The sequence below is a fragment of the Aspergillus heteromorphus genome, assembly GCF_003184545.1.
Source record: "Aspergillus heteromorphus CBS 117.55 chromosome Unknown BO70scaffold_72, whole genome shotgun sequence".
In the NCBI taxonomy this organism is placed as follows: Eukaryota; Fungi; Ascomycota; class Eurotiomycetes; order Eurotiales; family Aspergillaceae; genus Aspergillus; species Aspergillus heteromorphus.
Genome location: NW_020290477.1, coordinates 59,351 through 81,483, shown reverse-complemented (window position 1 = coordinate 81,483; position 22,133 = coordinate 59,351). Strand labels below are relative to the sequence as shown.

Sequence of the window (22,133 nt, the reverse complement as noted above, 5' to 3'; positions counted from 1 at the left end):
AATAAATTAATCACAGTAGAATTTTTAATAAATAAGAATATTAATATATTTTATAATATCTAAAATTATATTAATTTAATTAAAAATATTTTAAGAAGCTATATATTTTTAATATCTAGATATATCTTAAATTTTTTATATATCTTAATTACAGATAAAGTCTCTAATATTTAAAAATATTATAAAAAATCTTTTTCAGATTTAATAATAATCCGAAAATTATTAATAATATATTAATTATTAAATTTTAATTAGAATAAAAAGAGAATATTTTTTTAAAGATAGTTTAATATTTATAATATTAATTAATATTTTTATTTAATTATATATCTTTTTTAAATTTTTTAAGCTTTAATATTAAGTTCAGAATAATTATAATTATATAAATATAATCTTTTATTTAATAAATATAATAATAATACTTTCAGAGCTTTTAATATATATTATATAAGTTCTTAAAAAATTTTTTTTTTAAAATATCTATTTTTTTTTCAGTCTATTAATTAAATAATCTAGATAATTAAAAAAATTATTATAAATATTATAGATTTTATAAATAATAGATTTATTATTCTCAGAAAAATAGAAAATAAAAAAAAAAAAAGATATAAAAACTTAAAAAAATATTTTATCTGCTTTTATTTTATTATAATAAAATAAAAATAATTAATATTATTATACTTGCAGTACTAAATAAAATTTTTAATTATTTAATAAAATTTAAATATTTAATAAATTATAAGATAGATTAAGTTTCAGTAGATTTTATAATTAAAAAAAAAATAATAGACTAAATTAGATTTAAGTTATTAAATAAGCAAAAACTTCTTATAATATTAAAAGCTTATATTTATAAATTATATAATTTTCTAAATCTATAATTAAGAATTAGTATAATAAACTAATTAATAGAAGATTTTTAGAAGCTTTTTATAAAAAAAGATTTTATATTAATTTTTTATAAATAATTTTTAGAATATATCTTCTTAAGAATTCTTAAAATATTAAAAAAGATTTTAAAACTTTTATTATTATTTTTTTATATATATTTAATAGTACTGTTTAAGATCTTAATCTAAAGTTTCTATAAAAAAGTATTAATTATAAACTAAATTATATAAATAAAATAAAGAATATAATACTAATTTTAAATAATCTTTAAAAGATTAGAATTAATTAAAATATTATAAAACTAAATATTCTAACTAAGTTAAGTTCAAAATTTAATTAAGATTATATTAAATATTATATTATTATTACTAGTATTATTAGTTATTATATCTAATAATTAATAGATAAGATTATATTTATATAAAACTAATAAAATAATTATAGCTAGATTTTTATTAGTATAAGATCTAGATATTAATTAAAAATCTAGTAAAATTTTATAATAGTTTATATTTTTTATTAAAAAATATTTAATTAAATTAAAAAATATTTTTTAATTAAGACTAATTCAGCAGTCTACTATAATTAATATTTATTTAATATTTAAAAATTTTAATAATAATTATATATATATTTTTTAAATAATTCTATAAAATATTCTTTAATCTATATTTAATTAAAAGAACTTAATTTTTAATAAAAAATAAAATAATAAAATTAATTATCTATTTAAATTAAATATACTTAACAGTTTAGAATAATAGATAATAAATAATTATAAAATATAGAATTTAATTTTAAAAATTCTATTTATTATAAATTATAAAAATCTAGAAAAAAATAATAATTAAAAAAGATTTATTTTAAAAAAATAGATAAATATCTATAATAGCTCTTTACTTAATATTTAACTAATTATTTATTTAGATATAATTAATAATAATTTTTTTTTATAATTCTTATAAAGATAATAATTTATAGAACTAGTTTTTAAATTTTTAATTTCTAAATATTATAAGATATAAAGATATATAATATAATAAATATAAAAAATTTTATTAGAAAATAATATATTTTTCTAAAAACTGTTTTATATTATTAATAATTTTTTCTAATTAAAGTAAAATAACAGTTTTTTAGTTTATATATAATTTTTAGAAAAGATTATTTTCTATTACTAATTCTAAAAAATAAAAAGCTTTTTTTAAAAAGCTGAATATAGAATAATCTTTTGATTTTTTATAATATATATAATCTTAAGATTTAGAAGAGAAGAAAAGATTTAATTTAAAAAGCTTATCTTAGTTTAAGTATTATTATAGTTTATAAAGATCTGAGAAATAAAAGAAGAAGATTTAATAATATTTTTTAAAAATAAATTAAATAATTATAATTAACTTATAATTCTGAAGTTATTTTATAAATAATAAATATAAAAAAATAAAAGCAGAAAACTCTGTTTAGTAAATATTAGATTAGAATAAGAGTTTAATATAATAATAAAATAAAATTTAATCTCTGATTATAAATTTAATAATAAATTTAATAAATAGAAATTTATATCTGAAGCTTAGAGTTATAAAATAGTTTTTTTTTTTAAATAAAACTACTTAAAATATAATAGACTAGAGTAGAAAATAGATATTTATAAAAAAAATTTATAAAAAATTTTTATAAAATCTTTTATAAGAGCTGTAGTATTATAATATAGATTTAATATATTTTATTTATTTTATTTATCTATTTTATTTATTTAATCTATTTAATTTATTTAATTTATTTAATTTATTTAATCTATTTTATTTTAATAATCTAACTGTCTATAATCTTTTTAATTATCTATTTATTTTTAATTTTATTAATAGCTTTTTAAATTATATTTTATTTATAAATCTAAGAATAATCTGATTCAGAAGAAATAATAAAATAAAAATAATATATTTATTTCTAATATTTTAATTAATAATTAATATATAGTTTTTCTAGTATTTTATAATATAATTAAGATATATAGCTAAAACAGAGTAATAATTATATATTTTTATATATATTTCTTATTATAAGAACAATAATTTTATAAAAAGCTGAATTTTATTAATATAATTAGAATTTTTTTATTATTTCTGATAAATAATAATAAAAAAGATATTAATTCTTTTTTTAATTATATTTTTTTAATCTAAAAAGCTTTTTTTTATATATTTTTAGATAATAATAAAGATAATCAGATTAATAATTATTTAATTTAGATATATCTTAATTATATTAGAGCTTAAAAAGATATAGCAGATAGATTTTAATACTAAAAATAATTAAAATAATTAATTATCTGATTTTGAGCTATATCGCGGTTAGATATAAAGATTTTCTTAATCTGATTATAACCTGGCGGTTAGATATAAAAATTCTAATTAATCTGATCTGACCTGGCTGTTAGCCACTCTAATAATAATTTATTCTCTAAATTATTTTTAAGATTATTTATATTTTTATTTTTATTAATATAAAAAATAATAATTATCTTATTCTTCTCTTATTTCTTAAATATAAAAATAATTAAATCTGGATTAAGATTATTAAATATATTTTAATATTTTTTATTTATAATAAAATAATTAATATATATTTAAAGTATAACTATTTTAATTATATTAAAATAAAAATAATTTTAATAATAATAGCAGATATCTTAAAAATTATTAAAAGAATATTTAATATTAATATTATTAATTATAATTAAGAGAAAATCTCTAGTTATCTAATAAAGAATAGAAAATTAATTATTATAAAGTTTTTAATAAATAAAAATATTAATATATTTTATAATATCTAGAATTATATTAATTTAATTAAAAGTATTTTAAAATATTATATATTTTTAATATCTAGATATATCTTAAGCTTTTTATATATTTTAATTATAAATAAGAGTTTCTAATATTTAAAAATATTATAAAAAATCTTATCTAGATTTAATAATAATCTAAAAATTATTAATAATATATTAATTATTAAATTCTGATTATAATAAAAAAAGAATATTTTTTAAAAATAATTTAATATTTATAATATTAATTAATATTATTATTTAATTATATATTTTTTTAAACTTCTTAAGTTTTAATATTAGATTTAAAATAATTATAATTATATAGATATAGTCTTCTATCTAATAAATATAATAATAATATTTTTAAAGTTTTTAATATATATTATATAAATTCTTAAGAATTCTTTTTTAAAATATTTATTTTTTTTCTAGTTTATTAATTGAATAATTCAGATAATTAAAAAGATTATTATAAATATTATAAATATTATAAATATTATAAATATTATAAATATTATAAATATTATAAATATTATAAATAATAAATCTATTATTTTTAGAGAGATAGAAAAAGAAATATAAAAGCTTAAGAAGATATTTTATTTATTTTTATTTAATTATAATAAAATAAAAATAATTAATATTATTATATTTATAATATTAAATAAAAGTTTTAATTATTTAATAAAAATTAAGTATTTAATAAATTATAAAATAAATTAAGTTTCAGTAAATTTTATAATTAAGAAAAAAATAATAAATTAAATCAGATTTAAATTATTAAATAAATAAGAATTTCTTATAATATTAAGAATTTATATTTATAAATTATATAATTTTTTAAATTTATAATTAAAAATTAATATAATAAACTAGCTGATAGAAAACTTCTAGAATCTTTTTATAAAAAAAAATTTTATATTAATTTTTTATAAATAATTTCTAGAATATATTTTCTAAAAATTTTTGAAAATATTAAAAAATTTTTTAAGATTTTTATTATTATTTTTTTATATATATTTAATAATATTATTTAAGATCTTAATCTAAAGCTTTTATAGAAGAGTATTAATTATAAACTAAATTATATAAATAAGATAAAAAATATAATATTAATTTAAAATAATTTTTAAAAAATTAAAATTAAGTAGAATATTATAAAATTAAATATTCTAACTAAATTAAGTTTAAAGTTTAGCTAAGATTATATTAAATATTATATTATTATTATTAATATTATTAATTATTATATCTTATAATTAATAAATAAGATTATATTTATATAAGATTAATAAAATAATTATAGCTAGATTTTTATTAATATAAAATTTAGATATTAATTAAAAGTCTAGTAAAATCTTATAATAATCTATATTTTTTATTAAGAAATATTTAATTAAATTAAAAAATATTTTTTAATTAAAACTAATTCAGTAATCTATTATAATTAATATTTATTTAATATTTAAAAATTTTAATAATAATTATATATATATCTTTTTAAATAATTTTATAAGATATTTTTTAATTTATATTTAATTAGAAGAACTTGATTTTCAGCAAAAAAATAAAATAATAAGATTAATTATTTATTTAAATTAAATATATTTAATAATTTAGAATAATAAATAATAAATAATTATAAAATATAGAATTTAATTTTAAAAATCCTGTTTATTATAAATTATAGAGATTTAGAAAAAGATAATAATTAAAAAAGATTTATCTTAAAAAAATAAATAAATATCTATAATAATTCTTTACTTAATATCTAATTAATTAATTATTTAAATATAATTAATAATAATTTCTTTTTATAATTTTTATAAAAATAATAGCTTATAAAACTAGTTTCTGAATTTTTAATTTTTAAGTATTATAAAATATAAAAATATATAATATAATAAATATAAAAAGTTTTATTAAAAAATAATATATCTTTCTAAAAATTATTTTATATTATTAATAATTTTTCTTAATTAAAATAAAATAATAGTTTTTAAATTTATATATAATTTTTAGAAAAGATTATTTTCTATTATTAATTTTAAAAAATAAAAAGCTTTTTTTAAAAAACTAAATATAAGATAATTTTCTAATTCTTTATAATATATATAATCTTAAGATTTAAAAAAAAAAGATCTGATTTAAAAAGCTTATTTTAATTTAAATATTATTATAATTTATAAAAATCTAAGAAATAAAAGAAAAAAACTTAATAATATTTTTTAAAAATAAATTAAATAATTATAATTAACTTATAATTCTAAAATTATTTTATAAATAATAAATATAAAAAAATAGAAGTAGAAAACTTTATAAAAATAATTTATTTTATTTTAAAATATAATTTTATATAAATATAATTTATTATATTTTAATATATAGTTAAGATATCTGTTATATTTTATTTATTTTAATAAATTTAATAAATAGAAATTTATATCTAAAACTTAAAATTATAAAATAATTTTCTTTTTAAATAAAACTGTTTAAAATATAATAAATTAAAATAAAAAATAAATATTTATAAAAAAGATTTATAAAAGATTTTTATAAAATTTTTTATATAAACTATAATATTATAATACAGATCTAATATATTTTATTTATTTTATTTATCTATTTTATTTATTTAATTTATTTAATCTATCTAATCTGCTTTATTCTAATAATCTAATTATTTATAATTTTTTTAATTATTTAATTATTTTTAATTTTATTAATAGCTTTTTGAGCTATATCTTATTTATAAATTTAAGAATAATTTAATCTAAAAGAAATAATAAAATAAAAATAATATATTTATTTCTAGTATTTTAATTAATAATTAATATATAGTTTTTCTAGTATTTTATATAATATAATTAAGATATATAATTAAAATAAAATAATAATTATATATTTTTATATATATTTTTTATTATAAGAATAATAATTTTATAAAAAGCTAAATTTTGTTAAAATAACTAAAATTATTTTATTATTTTTAACAAATAATAATAAAAAAGATATTAATTTTTTTTAATTATATTTTTTTAATCTAAAAAGCTTCTTTTTATATATTTTTAAATAATAATAAAGATAGTCAGATTAATAATTATTTAATCTAAATATATCTTAATTATACTAGAGCTTAAAAAAATATAATAAATAGATTTTAATATTAAGAATAATTAAAATAATAAATTATCTGATTTTTAATTATATTATAATTAGATATAAAAATTTTCTTAATCTAATTATAATCTGGTGATTAGATATAAAAATTATAATTAACCTAATCTGACCTGACTGTTAGCCACTCCAAGAATTAGTATAATAAACTAGCTAATAAAAGACTTTTAGAAACTTTTTATAAAAGAAGATTTTATATTAATTTTTTATAAATAGCTTTTAGAATATATTTCTTTAAAAATTTTTAAAATATTAAAAGAAACTTTAAGATTTTTATTATTATTTTTTTATATATATTTAATAATATTATTTAAGATCTTAATCTAAAGTTTCTATAGAAGAATATTAATTATAAATTAAATTATATAAATAAAATAAAAAATATAATACTAGTTTTAAATAATTTTTAAAAAATTAGACTTAACTAAAATATTATAAAATTAAATTCTCTAACTAAGTTAAATTCAGACTTTAACTAAAATTATATTAAATAATATATTATTATTACTAGTATTATTAGTTATTATATCTAATAATTAATAAATAAAATTATATTTATATAAGACTAATAGAATAATTATAGCTAGATTTTTATTAATATAAAATCTAGATATTAATTAAAAGTCTAGTAAAATCTTATAATAATTTATATTTTTTATTAAAAAATATCTGATTAAATTAAGAAATATTTTTTAATTAAAACTGATTTAGTAGTTTATTATAATTAATATTTATTTAATATTTAGAAACTTTAATAATAATTATATATATATATTTTTAAATAGTTTTATAAGATATTTTTTAATCTATATTTAATCAGAAGAATTTAATTTTTAATAAAAAAATAAAATAATAAGATTAATTATTTATTTAAATTAAATATATTTAATAGTTCAGAATAATAGATAACAGATAATTATAAAATATAGAATTTAATTTTAAAAGTTTTATTTATTATAAATTATAAAGATCTAGAGAAAGATAATAATTAAAAAAGATTTATTTTAAAAAAATAAATAAATATCTGTAATAATTCTTTACTTAATATTTAATTAATTATTTATTTAGATATAACTAATAATAATTTCTTTTTATAATTCTTATAAAAATAATAATTTAAGAAACTAGTTTTTAAGTTTTTAATTTTTAAATATTATAAAATATAAAGATATATAATATAATAAATATAAAAAAGTTTATTAAAGAATAATATATTTTTTTAAAAGCTATTTTATATTATTAATAATTTTTTCTAATTAAAATAAAATAATAGGTCTTTCTTTAATTTATATATAATTTTTAAAAAGAATTATTTTTTATTATTAATTTTAAAAAATTAAAAGTTTTTTTTAAAAAATTAAAAGTTTTTTTTAAAAAACTAAATATAAAATAATCTTCTGATTTTTTGTGATATATATAATCTTAAGATTTAGAAAAAAAAAAGATCTAATTTAAAAGATTTATCTTAGTTTAAGTATTATTATAATTTACAAAAATCTAAAAAATAAAAAAAAGCTTAATAATATTGTCTGAAAATAAATTAAATAATTATAATTAATTTATAATTTTAAAGCTATTTTATGAATAATAAATATAAAAAGATAAAAACAGAAAACTCTATAAAGATAGTTTATTTTATTTTAAAATATAATTTTATATAAATATAATTTATTATATTTTAATATACAGCTCAGATATTTATTATATTTTATTTATTTTAATAGATTTAGTAAGCAGAAATTTATATTTAAAACTTAAAATTATAAAATAATTTCTTTTTTTAAATAAAGCTGTTTAAAATATAATAAATTAAAATAAAAAATAAATATTTATAAAAAAGATTTATAAAAAGTTTTTATAAAATTTATTATAAGAGCTATAATATTATAATATAAATTTAATATATTTTATCTATTTTATTTATCTATTCTATTTATTTAATTTATTTAATTTATTTAATTTATTTAATTTATTTAATTTATTTAATTTATTTAATTTATTTAATTTATTTAATTTATTTAATTTATTTAATTTATTTAATTTATTTAATTTATTTAATTTAATTTATTTAATTTATTTAATTTATTTAATTTATTTAATTTATTTAATTTATTTAATTTATTTAATTTATTTAATTTATTTAATTTATTTAATTTATTTAATTTATTTAATTTATTTAATCTATTTAATTTATTTTATTTTAATAATCTTACTATTCTTTCTAACTGTTCTGTATATAATTTATAATTTATTTTTAATTTTATTAATAGCTCTTTGAGCTATATTTTATTTATAAATCTAAGAATAATTTAATTTAGAAGAAATAATAAAATAAAAATAATATATTTATTTCTAATATTTTAATTAATAATTAATATATAGTTTTTCTAATATTCTATAATATAATTAAAATATATAACTAAAATAGAATAATAATTATATATTTATATATATATATTTTATTATAAGAATAATAATTTTATAAAAAGCTAAATTTTATTAATATAATTAGAATTTTCTTATTATTTCTAATAAATAATAATAAAAAAATATTAATTTTTTTTAATTATATTTTTTTAATCTAAAAAGCTTCTTTTTATATATTTTTAGATAATAATAAAGATAGCCAGATTAATAATTATTTAATCTAAATATATCTTAATTATATTAAAGCTTAAAAAAATATAATAAATAGATTTTAATATTAAAAATAATTAAAATAATTAATTATCTGATTTTTAGTTATATTATAATCAGATATAAAAATTTTCTTAATCTAATTATAATCTGGCTGTTAAATATAAAAATTCTAATTAACCTGATCTGACCTGGCTGTTAGCCACTCTAATTTTATATAATAATCTTTAACTATTAAGTATTTTATAATAATATTTATATTAGAGTGGCTAACAGCCAGGTCAGATCAGGTTAATTAGAATTTTTATATCTAACCGCCAGATTATAATTAGATTAAAGAAATTTTTATATCTAATTATAGTATAGTTAAAAATCAGATAATTAATTATTTTAATTATTCTTAGTACTAAGATCTATCTGCTATATTTTTTAAGCTCTAGTATAATTAAGATATATTTAGATTAAATAGTTATTAATCTGGCTATCTTTATTATTATCTAAAAATATATAAAAAGAAGCTTTTTAAATTAAAAAAATATAATTAAAAAAAAATTAGTATCTTCTTTATTATTATTTATTAAAAATAATAAGAAAATTCTAGTTATATTAATAAAATTTAGCTTTTTATAAAATTATTATTTTTATAATAAAAAATATATATAAAGATATATAATTATTATTCTATTTTAATTATATATTTTAATTATATTATAGAATACTAGAAAAACTATATATTAATTATTAATTAGAATACTAAAAATAAATATATTATTTTTATTCTATTATTTCTTCTAAATCAGACTATTCTTAGATTTATAAATAAGATATAGCTCGAAGAGCTATTAATAAAATTAGAAATTAATAAATAATTAAAAAGATTATAAATAATCAGATTATTAAAATAGAATAGATTAAATAGATTAAATAGATTAAATAGATTAAATAAATTAAATAAATAGAATAAATAAATAAAATATATTAGATCTATATTATAATACTACAGCTCTTATAAAAGATTCTATAAAAATCTTTTATAAATTTTTTTTATAAATATCTACTTTCTATTCTAGTTTATTATATCTTAAATAGTTTTATTTAAAAAAAGAGACTATTTTATAACTCTAGGCTTTAGATATAAATTTCTGATTACTAGATTTATTAAAATAAATAAGATATAGCGGGCGCCTTAGTTATATATTAAAATATAATAAATTATATTTATATAAAATTATATTTTAAAATAAAATAAACTATCTTTGCAGAGTTTTCTGCTTTTATTTTTTTATATTTATTATTTATAAAATAGTTTCAGAATTATAAATTAATTATAATTATTTAATTTATTTTTAAAGAATATTATTAAGTCTTTTTCTTTTATTTTTTAGATTTTTATAAATTATAATAATACTTAAACTAAAATAAATTTTTTAAGTCAGATCTTTTCTTCTTTCTCAAATCTTAATATTATATATATTATAAAAAATCAGAAAATTATTCTATATCCAGTTCTTATTAAAATATATAAAGAACTTAAGATATATCTAGATATTAAAAATATATAATTTTTTAAAATATCTTTAATTAAACTAATATAATTTCAGATATTACAGAATATATTAATATTCTTGTTTACTAAAAGTTTTACTATAATTAGTTTTCTATTCTTTATTAGATAACTAGAGATTTTCTCTTAGTTATAATTAATAATATTAGTATTAAATATCTTTTTAATAATTTTTAAAATATTTATTACTATTATTAGAGCTGTCTTAATCCTAATATAATTAAAATAATTATATTTTAAATATATACTAATTATTTTATTATAAGTAAAAAATATTAGAATATATTTAATAATTTTAATCTAGATTTAATTATTTTTATATTTAAAAAATAAGAAAAAAATAAGATAATTATTTGTCAACAATATGGGCAGACTGGCCAGTTCGCTGCCTAAGGCTCACTAATTTGCGGCCTCAGGCCAGTTAGCTGCCTTAGGCTATTAGTTAGCAGATTGATAATTTCAAGTTCTGTCTATTCTGCAGCGGAGTAAAAGATTTTATTTTTATTAATTATTCTAGTTTTTATTTAATTACTGATTTTATTATTCTTAGCTCTGTTTTATTTATATAATTTTTATATAATTTTTATATAATTTTATATATTTTTATATACTTTTGATAGCCAATTGGCTATAAATATAAATAAAAAGATCTCTTAGTTTTTAATTAGTTTTTTAATAAGTTTTAATTAAGTTAAATCAGCTTTTAGTCTTTTTCTTATTTATTTAATCTTTATTTTTTTTATCTTTTTTTTATCTTTCTTTTATTTTTATCTTACTTTTATCTTATTTTTATATTTAATTTATATAAGAAAGTAAGAGTTTAGTAAAGTCTTTCTAAGAGATTAGAAAAAAGTTCTTATTTAATTATCTAATCTTTGATTTTTTTATTTTTTACTTTTCTTATCTTTCTCTTACTTTCACCTCACTTTTGTATCTAATTTATATAAGAAAGTGAAAGTTTAATAAAGTTTTTTTAAGAAAAGTTCTTACTTCTTAAGAAAAGTTCTTAGTTATAAGTCTGATTATACTCTTATATTAATTTTTTATTAATATCTCTGAGACTCTTTATATTTTTTTATTTCTTTTATTTTTACTTTATCTCTGACTTAAAATTTATATAGAAAATTATAGAACTTTTAAATAAAAATAAGACTTATTTAAATTCTTAAATTTTTTAATTATTTTTTATTATATCTTAAAATCAGTAATTTAAAAAAGTTTTTATTATTCTTAATAATCAATCTGATTAGTTTCTTTAGATTAATTAAATTTAATTATTTATTATTAATAAGAATATCTGAGAATATATAAATCTAGATTTATCTAAGAAACTTAATTATTCTATCAAGTTAGTTACTATATCTATTTCAGACTTTAATTATTATATTACTTTAATAGTAGATCTCAGTAAATCAGATTATTTTTTATATTAGAAAATTATAAATTAATTTAATTATTAATTTAAGAAATAGAAAAAAATTATCTCTGGACTAGTCTTTTTAAGTTTATTAATAAATTTTATATTAAGTAAACAAAATCAGTATATTATACTTAATTTAAAAAGATCTTATTAAATTTTATAAGCTTTAAAAAAGAGAATTGCTTCTATTAATTAGTTCTATATAAAAAAAGTTATTAATAAATATTATAAGCTGTAATTCTCAGAAATAAAAAGTTTTATTAAAAATTATATAATTTAATAAAAGCTTGTTTATTCAGAAGCAGTAAAGCTAAAATTAAGTAAGATTATTAGTTCTATTTAAATAATTTATAATTTTTTTAAATTAGTTCAGAAAATAATAAGCAATTTTGTAATAATTTAATAATTAAAATTAATTAATAATAAGAATAATCAGAAAAAACTATCTGAGTTTCTTAAAATAATATAAAAAATATATAATTAAATTTATTTAAATTTCTAAATTAAATAATCTATTAAGCTAGTTAATAATAGCAGTAATAGAATTAGCTATATCTTCTTTTAAAATCTTTTAGATAATTCTAAATTAATTATTTTAATAACTATTTTAATAACTGAGTTAAAATAAACTTTTTAAAATAATAAAATATTAATAAAAAAATAAAGATTTAAGAATTGGCCCTGTCTATATAAATCAGACAAGAATAATAGATTTTATAATTTTAATAATTATTTTTATATTAATAAGAAACTAAGAGATTCTGAATAAAAGTCTAAGACTGAAATCTTAAATTATTTTAAAGATATTTTTAAAAATAGCTCTAAATTAAGATATTTTTTTAAATAATATTATCAGACTTATTAAATACTGTCTTTATTTAATAAAAATAATAAAGTAATTAACAAAGCAGAAAAGATCTTCTTAGTAATAAATTAATAAACTATCTATTTAAAATAATTATTAATATTTTATTTATTTTAATAAACTTTTAATACTACTTCAGATAATTATATCTGTAATTTTTTAAATTTCTTTATTAATTATACTTCTATTATAAATAGAAGTAGATTAGTAAAAATAAAAGATATTATCTTAGTTATTTAAGACTATAAAATAATTATTTTTTATTTTATTTATTTAAATAAAAAAGATCTATATTTTAAACTTAAAAAAATAATTTATATTTCTTAATTTTATATAAATATTCTCTCAGCTGTAAAAGCTGACAAAAAAAGACTATTTTTAAATAAAAAAGATAGATTTCTTAAACAAGCAGATAGAACTCTACTATATTAAATTAAGAAAATTAAAGAAATATATTATATTTAATAAAAATAAAAATCTAGTTCTGCTATAATTATTATTATTAAGATAAGTTAATTAATTATCTTAGACTTATTAATTTATAGTCTTAAGCTAATTAAACTCTCAGAACACTAATATATAATATCTGAAATAGTTAAAGAATAATATAAAAAATTAGAATATTTTAATAAAAAAGTTCTAAATTATTTAAGTAATTTAGTTCAGAAAATTAATATTACTGATTTATTAAAATAGACTAGCTTAGATAAACTAAGTTAAATTAAAAAATATCTTATATATAAAATTAGTCAATTAGAAAGATAAATTTTAAGATAAAAATTTAAGAAAAGAAATCAGGCATTTGAATTAATTTATTAAAACTTAATTTATATAATAAATAAAATTAATAAATAAAGATATATTAGTTATCTTTATTATTTCTATTTAAAATTTTATCTAGAATAAGCTCTAATTTTTAAATCAGATATTTTAGAATCAATTATTAATATAATTTAATTAATTATTAATTAGTTTAAAATAATATTCAAGAGATTTTATTCTAATTAAAATTAGAATCTTGATATTTTTTTAATCTGGGCTAGTATTAAAAATTTACTAATTAATTATTTATTAGTTTATTAGCCAGAGCAAAATCTATATATAGAAAAATCCAGAGTTTTAATTATTTTTAAAATAAGAAGTTTATTAATTAATTTAGGGCTTTCTATATTTTTATAATCTAAAATAATAGATTTAACTATTTTTATTCTAAACAGAATATTAAATAAATAATTAAATTAGAAAATATTATATAAAACTGTCTGAAAAAGTCTTTCACAGTTATTTAAGAAACCAGATATTTTTTATTTAAGAAAATATAGATTATATATCTATATTTAAATTAGTAATTTATTTAAAGAAGATAAACTAGGGCCCAGAGCTCTAATTAATTATCTAATTAATTATTAGATAACTAATATTTAACAGATCTAGATATTTATTTTTAAAAGAATAATTTCAGCTCGTGATATTATTTTTAATAAAAATTTTAATTATAAATAATATATTAAATTAGAAAATCTATTAATAAAGTAAAAAATAATTAAATTAGTTAATTTTATTTAATTAAAATAATTAGATATCTCTATTTCTAAAGAATCTAAAGAATCTGATATAAATAAGAATCTTTCTAATTTAGAAATATCAAAGCAAATATCTGAATTTTTATCAGATAATTAATTAGAATAAGATTAATTAACTATTAAATCAAACCAGTTAGTAATCTTAAGTAATTAATTAAATATCTTATAAAATAATAATATAATTATAGAGAATTTATTATTTTTATTATCTAATTTATCTTTTTTATCGCCTTAGATTCTTATTAATAATTTAAATATTAATAAGCTGATTAATAAAACTAAGTTCTTAGATATTAAATTAATTAGAGATCTGAAACAGACCCGCTTAGAATTATCTAATTTTAATTCTAAAAAAACTAGACTTACTTTTTAAGTTATTTAAATAATAATTAATTATATTAATAAAAGTGAAATTCTCTATATTAATTTCTTATTACTTTTATCTCTGTCTATTAACTAACAAGAAATAAGAAATTATATATTTTTAAGCTAATTTACTCAGACTGCTAAAACTGAAATTAATTAATTAAAAGTTTTAAATACTTAGAATATATATTTAATTTATAAAACTAATAAAGCTGAAGTATTATTATTAAAATAAGTATTTTTATATAAATTTAATAAAACTAATTATCTGACTGATTTTAAAGCCTGAATTTATATTAAAAGTAATTTATAGATATCTGATTAATTAAAAATATATACTAGTATTCTTATAACTAGATTTATATAAATTTTTTTGGCTCTAATTATTATATTTAATCTGGAAATTAATTAACTAGATATAATTACTATCTTTCTTAATAATTTTATTAAAAAAAAAATCTATATAAATCTAATTCCTGAATTAGAAAATAAATAAACAGTTTTTCTATTATAAAAAGCTCTATATAGATTAAGATATTTATTATTTTTTTAATAAAATATTCTAAAACAGAGACTAATAGCTCTAGGGCTTAAGTCTATTTAGAAAGATTAATATATTTTTATTAATAAATTTATAATTTTAATAATTTTTGTGGATAATATAATTTATATATTTTATAAATTAAATTATCAAAAATTTAATAAATTTAAGTAAGAATTGATGATATTATTCAAATTCAAAGATCTTGAAGAGATTAATTTATTTCTTAATATTTAAATTTTATATAATTATCTAAATAGAAAGTTATGAATTTAATAATTAAACTATATTAATAAGATTATTAATAAGTTTAATTTAGAGCAAAGAAAAAGCCCTAAATTCTTATTTTTAAATAAGAAATTAGTGAAAGATTTATTTTATCAGATTATTATTAATTAAATTTATAAATTTTAGTAGAAAGTAGAGTCAGCTCTATATTCTGCAGTTTAAACTAGATCTGATATTATTAAATTATATTAGTTAATTTTAGAATATTTAATTAATCCAAGTCTTAAATATTTCAGGGCTGTGAATTATTTAATCTTTTATTTAAAAAAAATAAAGAACTTGACTATTAAATTTAATTCTAGTTCTATTTTATTTTATATAGCCAATAATACTAGTTTTGCTGATAATTAAGATCGCGCTAGCTTAATAAGATATATTATTTATTTATTTAATAGTTTTATTAATTGGCTAAGCAAGAAACAGTATTATATAACTCTTTTAATTATTAAAACTAAATTATTAGCTCTAACTGCTGTAGTCAAGCAATTTTTTTAATAAAGAAGATTTTTTAAATAAATAAGATTTAATTTTAATTAATATTTCTCTATATTATATAATAATTATTAAACAGTCAAAATTCTTACTGATAAGAATTTCTTATTTTGAACTAGTCTGAAATATATTAATATTATTAATTATTGACTAAGGCAAGAAGCTCTGAATAAAATAATTAATATTTAATAAATATTTACTAATAAAATATAAATAGATAATCTAACTAAGCAGTTTCTTAATCAGAAATATACTTAATTTATTAAATAGTTAAATATAATAATTTATTAAATTCTATTATTATTATTTTTTATTTTTAGTAATTTATTTACTCCAGTTTTTCTGATATTTTATCTTATTAAAACTGCGGGAATATATTAATAATATAGATAGACTAATTAGTTTGCTGTCTAAGACTTATTAATTTATAGTCTCAGACTAGTTAACTATCTTAGATTATTAATTAATAGATTAATAATTCTAAGTTCTGTCTATCCCGCAGTAGAGTAAGAGATCTTATTTTTATTAATTATTCTAGTCTTTATTTAATTACTAGTTTTATTATTCTCGGCCCTGTTCTATTTATATAATTTTTATATGATTTTTATATAATTTTATATATTTTTATATACTTTTAATAGTCAATTGACTATAAATATAAATAAAAAGATCTCTTAGTTTTTAATCAGTTTTTTAATAAGTTTTAATTAAGTTAAATCAGCTTTTAGTCTTTTTTTTATTTATTTAATCTTTATTTTTTTTATTTTTCTCTTATCTTTTTTTTATTTTTATCTTACTTTTATTTTATTTTTATATTTAATTTATATAAGAAAGTGAGAGTTCAGTAAAGTCTTTCTAAGAGATTAGAGAAAAATTCTTACTTAATTATCTGATTTTTAATTTTTTTTATTTTTTACTTCTCTTATCTTTCTCTTACTTTTATCTCACTTTTGCACCTAATTTATATAAGAAAGTGAAAGTTTAATAAAGTCTTCTTAAGAAAAGTTCTTACTTCTTAAGAAAAGTTCTTATTATTATCTTTTATATTAATAAAAATAAAAATATAAATAATCTTAAAGATAATTCAGAGAATAAATTATTATTAAAATTAAAAGAACTAGTCTTATCTGAGTCTTTGATTATTATATATACTTAAATAAAAATAGAGATCCGGTCTTTATAATTTCTATATTATTATAATTACTATCTTAAATAATATAAAAAATAAATATTTTATATTTTTTTTTATTTCTTCTATACTAGATTCTATAAAAGTCTTTTTTAAAATATAATATATCTTTTAAGATAACTGATTAAGTAGATTAAACAGTAGATTATATCTAAAGAATATTATTATATTTATATTATAATTAAATATATATTATACTTTATATATTATCTATATAAGAAGAATATATATATTATAAATTAATCTATAATTATTAATTTATTTACTATATCTGATTTTTCTGATCAGCAGATATAAATAGTTATAATAATAATTATATCTTAATCTAATTTTAATTATACAGTTAAAAATTTTTTATATCTTAATCTGATTACCAGGTTATGGCCAGATTAAGATTAAGATATAACAGTCAGGTTAAGCCACTCTAATTTATATATCATATAATTTAGAAATTAACTAAAATTAATTATATAATTATCTAGTTTAGATTATACTTATTATTTAAATAATAATTATATATTTATTTTAATTTTTATAAAATATTTTAACTGTTATCTAAATTTTTTAACTGTTATTATTAACCTATCCTGGCTGTTAGCCACTCTACTAAGTATAAAATACTTTTAAAAAATAAAATTTCAAACATAGTTAAGTTATGAATACTTATATTTAGAAGATGCATGTTCATTGAGCCATGGCAGTTTGTGGAGATACATGACTGGCTCAACCTGTCAGAGTGAATCAGCAAAGCACCAATGTGCATGTGATGAATACTAGGTTCTAAATTGCCTCTGTGCTCCTGACAAAGACAACAACAAGATAAGAGTCTTGTGGATACACAGCACATAAACAATGTTGCCATGGATTATAACAACATGACATGATATCAAAGGATAGCTGCCTTCAGAGCCTGTAAGAAAAGAGTATATACAAAACCTCGCGCAATACTCTCAACCTGCAGACAATCAAAAACCTTCCCCAGGGCTTCCCTACTAGCACTTGTACCCATAACACTTGTGAGTGCCTGCGGTAGGCCTTGTTTGATAAACACCTTTCGGGCAGTCTCCTTAAGTTGTTCTTTTTCCGCATTGCTAGAGGGCGGAGGCCAGTGTTTCAATTCTGTTTCTGTCGGAAATATGTTCTCACGCAGTTTATTGAGATACATCCCAACTGCCTCATCCGAGGTATGACCATCAATCATTGATTCCTGCAACAGCCTGCGTATTGTCTCCAAGTTAGGGTTGCCAGGACGTAGTATATATGACTTTGCCGCGTTGAGCAAGGTCCGGCGTATGTTCCATGCGGAAGACAGGGTGTATAGTTCATTGATTACCGCAAAAATGAGTTCCACTGCTAGACGGGTCTCCTCCTGTGTTATTGGACTCTTGTGGTTCTTCAGATCATTCGGCCCAGCACTCTGTGAGGTCTGTCCTTTGCTGGCTTCGTGCGAAGAACCCATTTCATTGTCTCCAATATACAGCCGGTCAATTGGAGCTTTGTTCTCAGGAATTGATGCCGTATGCATACTCGGTTTTGCCTCCCCGGCTAGATTTTCGGCAATAACGCCAGGAAAGTCTTCCCCTTTTAAACCAGCCTTTTTCAAACTGTTTTCTTGGGAGAAACTTTCCGTTGACTGTGCAAAACATCCGTCACCTGGTTGCAAGGAGCCGGGTATAGAGGATAAATGGTTACCAGATTGATAGATAAATCTAGTTCTTGCTGAGCCTTCACTCTCCTTTTTGAGATTGTTATTTAGTGACTTGTTTCCATGAAGAGGAAGATCCACAGACTTGGCATCATGACCTAAAACCGATTCGGGTAACGGCGTTTGGCTGATGCCTCCACTGAAAACCCCAGTCATACCCTCCGGAACAGTTTTGCCACCTGAGACGATTTTGGGTGCACTTGCTAATACACCTAACACCCCCTTCCCTAAGTTTTCAAACGCACTTTGTCTTGGTAAGGGAAATACAGATTTCCCAAACGAACTAGTAGGTCCAGACCCAAGCTGTTCATCCTTTCCCAAGAATCGCCTCATCCTTTCACTTTCTGCGAGGGACTCATGGAGCAGAGCAGCTTGAAGATAGCGTTCCAGATTCTTTGCCAAATCCGATTTGGTCTGATCTTTCCATGAGGGTAAAGCTGGGTGGTCCTTTGCAAAATCTCGAATCTTGTTTAGTCTCGAGATAGTCTCCAAGGTTTCATGAAGCGACTCGAAATCAGTATATTTTCTGAAAACCATCCAGCCGGTGGAGCGTGACGACAGCGGCTCAACCTGAAGCAAATAGGTTGATGTTGGTTTTAAGCGGAACATTCCTTTCCCCCCAAGCTCAGAATCGGTTTCTACCGTTATAGAGGCTCGGTAAAGAGTCAAGCTGGACGATGGAGCTATTGACACCGGCAACGTATTTTTCGAGTTCGGGTCATTGAGACATGTGGATGCAGCAGATGGAGACTTAGAGAGTTTAGAAGCTTCTTTAAATTCAGCCTCACATTGATCACGTATGACCTCTGTTTGTGACTGCTTGATAATATTGACCGCACATCGTGGGTGGCCCGCAGGTAAGCTGTTCCTGCGAAGGGCGTCATCGACCGAAGTCGTCTCATTCCGTGAGTTATCATTTATCGCTTTATCTGGGTTCTGCCTCTGCAATTCATGTGCTGCAATCATGTCACTTAGTCGCTTGGCCTCCACTTCAGCTTCTTCCGTTGCCATGTCGGTGTCGCTTGATTCTTGCTGAGCATTTCTGAGAGTCTTTGCGTTGTCTGGCATTGTCGATAAAGACTTATTTACGTTATTGAGGTTGTTGGTGGCTATGACTGCGGCCACGCCTTGCTTCTGAGCCGTTTCCACTCCGGCGTCTATAGCAGTCATTATCTCAAATTCGCCTTTGCTGAGGAGATGTATGATCCAGCCATTGATAACCTCCGGTCTCGAAAGACTGGAGATGGTTGACTCAAATAGCACATTGGCTAAAATTTCGCAGAGAAAATTTCTCAGAAGCGGGCAGCTATTGACTTTTGAGTCCAGGAAGCTTGACAGGATATCGCCTGCTATAATATTGAGGTTTTTCCTTTGTTGCTCCTTCGCCAAAATATTTGCTAGACTGCTCTCGGGAAATGTTTCTAGATAACGCACGATGATTTGTTCCGGCGGATCGGGAAGCTCGACGGATTCGAACACCGCAGACAGCTCATTCAGAAGTACAATGATCAGAGAAGATGAATTGGTGAGGAGCTCCAGAAATGTGTCCGCTGCGCGTTTACGAGACAGGTGCAAAGACATGGACGAGATAAACCCAGTCAACATTTTCCGACAGGAAAGGGGAAATGTCGTCTCTGGCGGTAATATTGGTTCGGACCAGTAGCTTTGAGAAGGTCGGTAAGCCCATGAATTAGTATAGAGGGACAAGCTTACTTCACATATTCCTTCATTATTGCATCAGTGATAGTTGCCAGAGCAGCAACTGTCTCGGAACCAAGGAAAGGATAGTCAAAAGTCACTGCGCTATGTTCCTCAGAGGGGTTATTATTCCTCGGATCCATATTACAGAATTTGGGTCCAGGCCAATCAAGTAGTCTCCTGGCTATCTCCAGTGAGAGCTCTCTTCTCTTTGAAACCCTCTTTCCTTCAGTAAAATAGGCAGGGTAATTGTCGAATCCTTCCCATGATGCATGCAAGACGATACCGCACACGACTCCAATTAAGAGCAACCCGAGTCTTCCAAAAACAACAAAGGTTCCGAGTGCCAGGCAGGCCAGGACACAAAAGAGGGCTTCATTGCTAGAGTTTGTGAGAAAGTGAACAATGTAATCAAGAACTCCCTTTGCTTGCATGAGACCAGGTCCATCATTCACAACTTGGTCCTTGCATCTCACTGAATAAATTATATCGGAAGCCTTGGTCTGCTCGGATGCCTGTAATTGCGACGCATCGGGAATGCAGACCGGAGCTTCATCCATAATTGTTGCCTTTGTAAAACAACTGCATTAGGTGTGCTTTAATTTGAAAATCTTTGTGTGATCACAGCTAAGCTACTGCTTTGCAGGGCCGCCTGCATGTGATCTGAGAGAGATATTAATTTTATGCTTGATTAATGTCTTGTATTCACAGTTGTGGTTGGTTGATGTTAACTTTAATATCCGCTCTTGGTTACTGAAGCAAATCAGGGCGGTAAGAATGTTTCAAGTACTATGGTTACTGCAGGTAGACAGTGCGTGTCAAATAATAATAATAAAACTAAACAAGATTATTTATAAATAATAAATAACTAATAAATCGATAATATT

General features: G+C 17.4%; 1 protein-coding gene across 1 annotated transcript; it reads right to left on the bottom strand.

Moving 5' to 3' along the window:
- Positions 1–9,119: 9,119 nt before the first annotated feature.
- On the bottom strand, positions 9,120–21,153 carry BO70DRAFT_401480 (PX domain protein; the record flags this gene model as incomplete). Its single annotated transcript, XM_025546981.1, has 2 exons — positions 9,120–9,128; positions 18,817–21,153. 2 exons carry the CDS (start codon positions 21,151–21,153, stop codon positions 9,120–9,122), a joined length of 2,346 nt encoding a protein of 781 aa, XP_025394165.1.
- Positions 21,154–22,133: the final 980 nt, after the last annotated feature.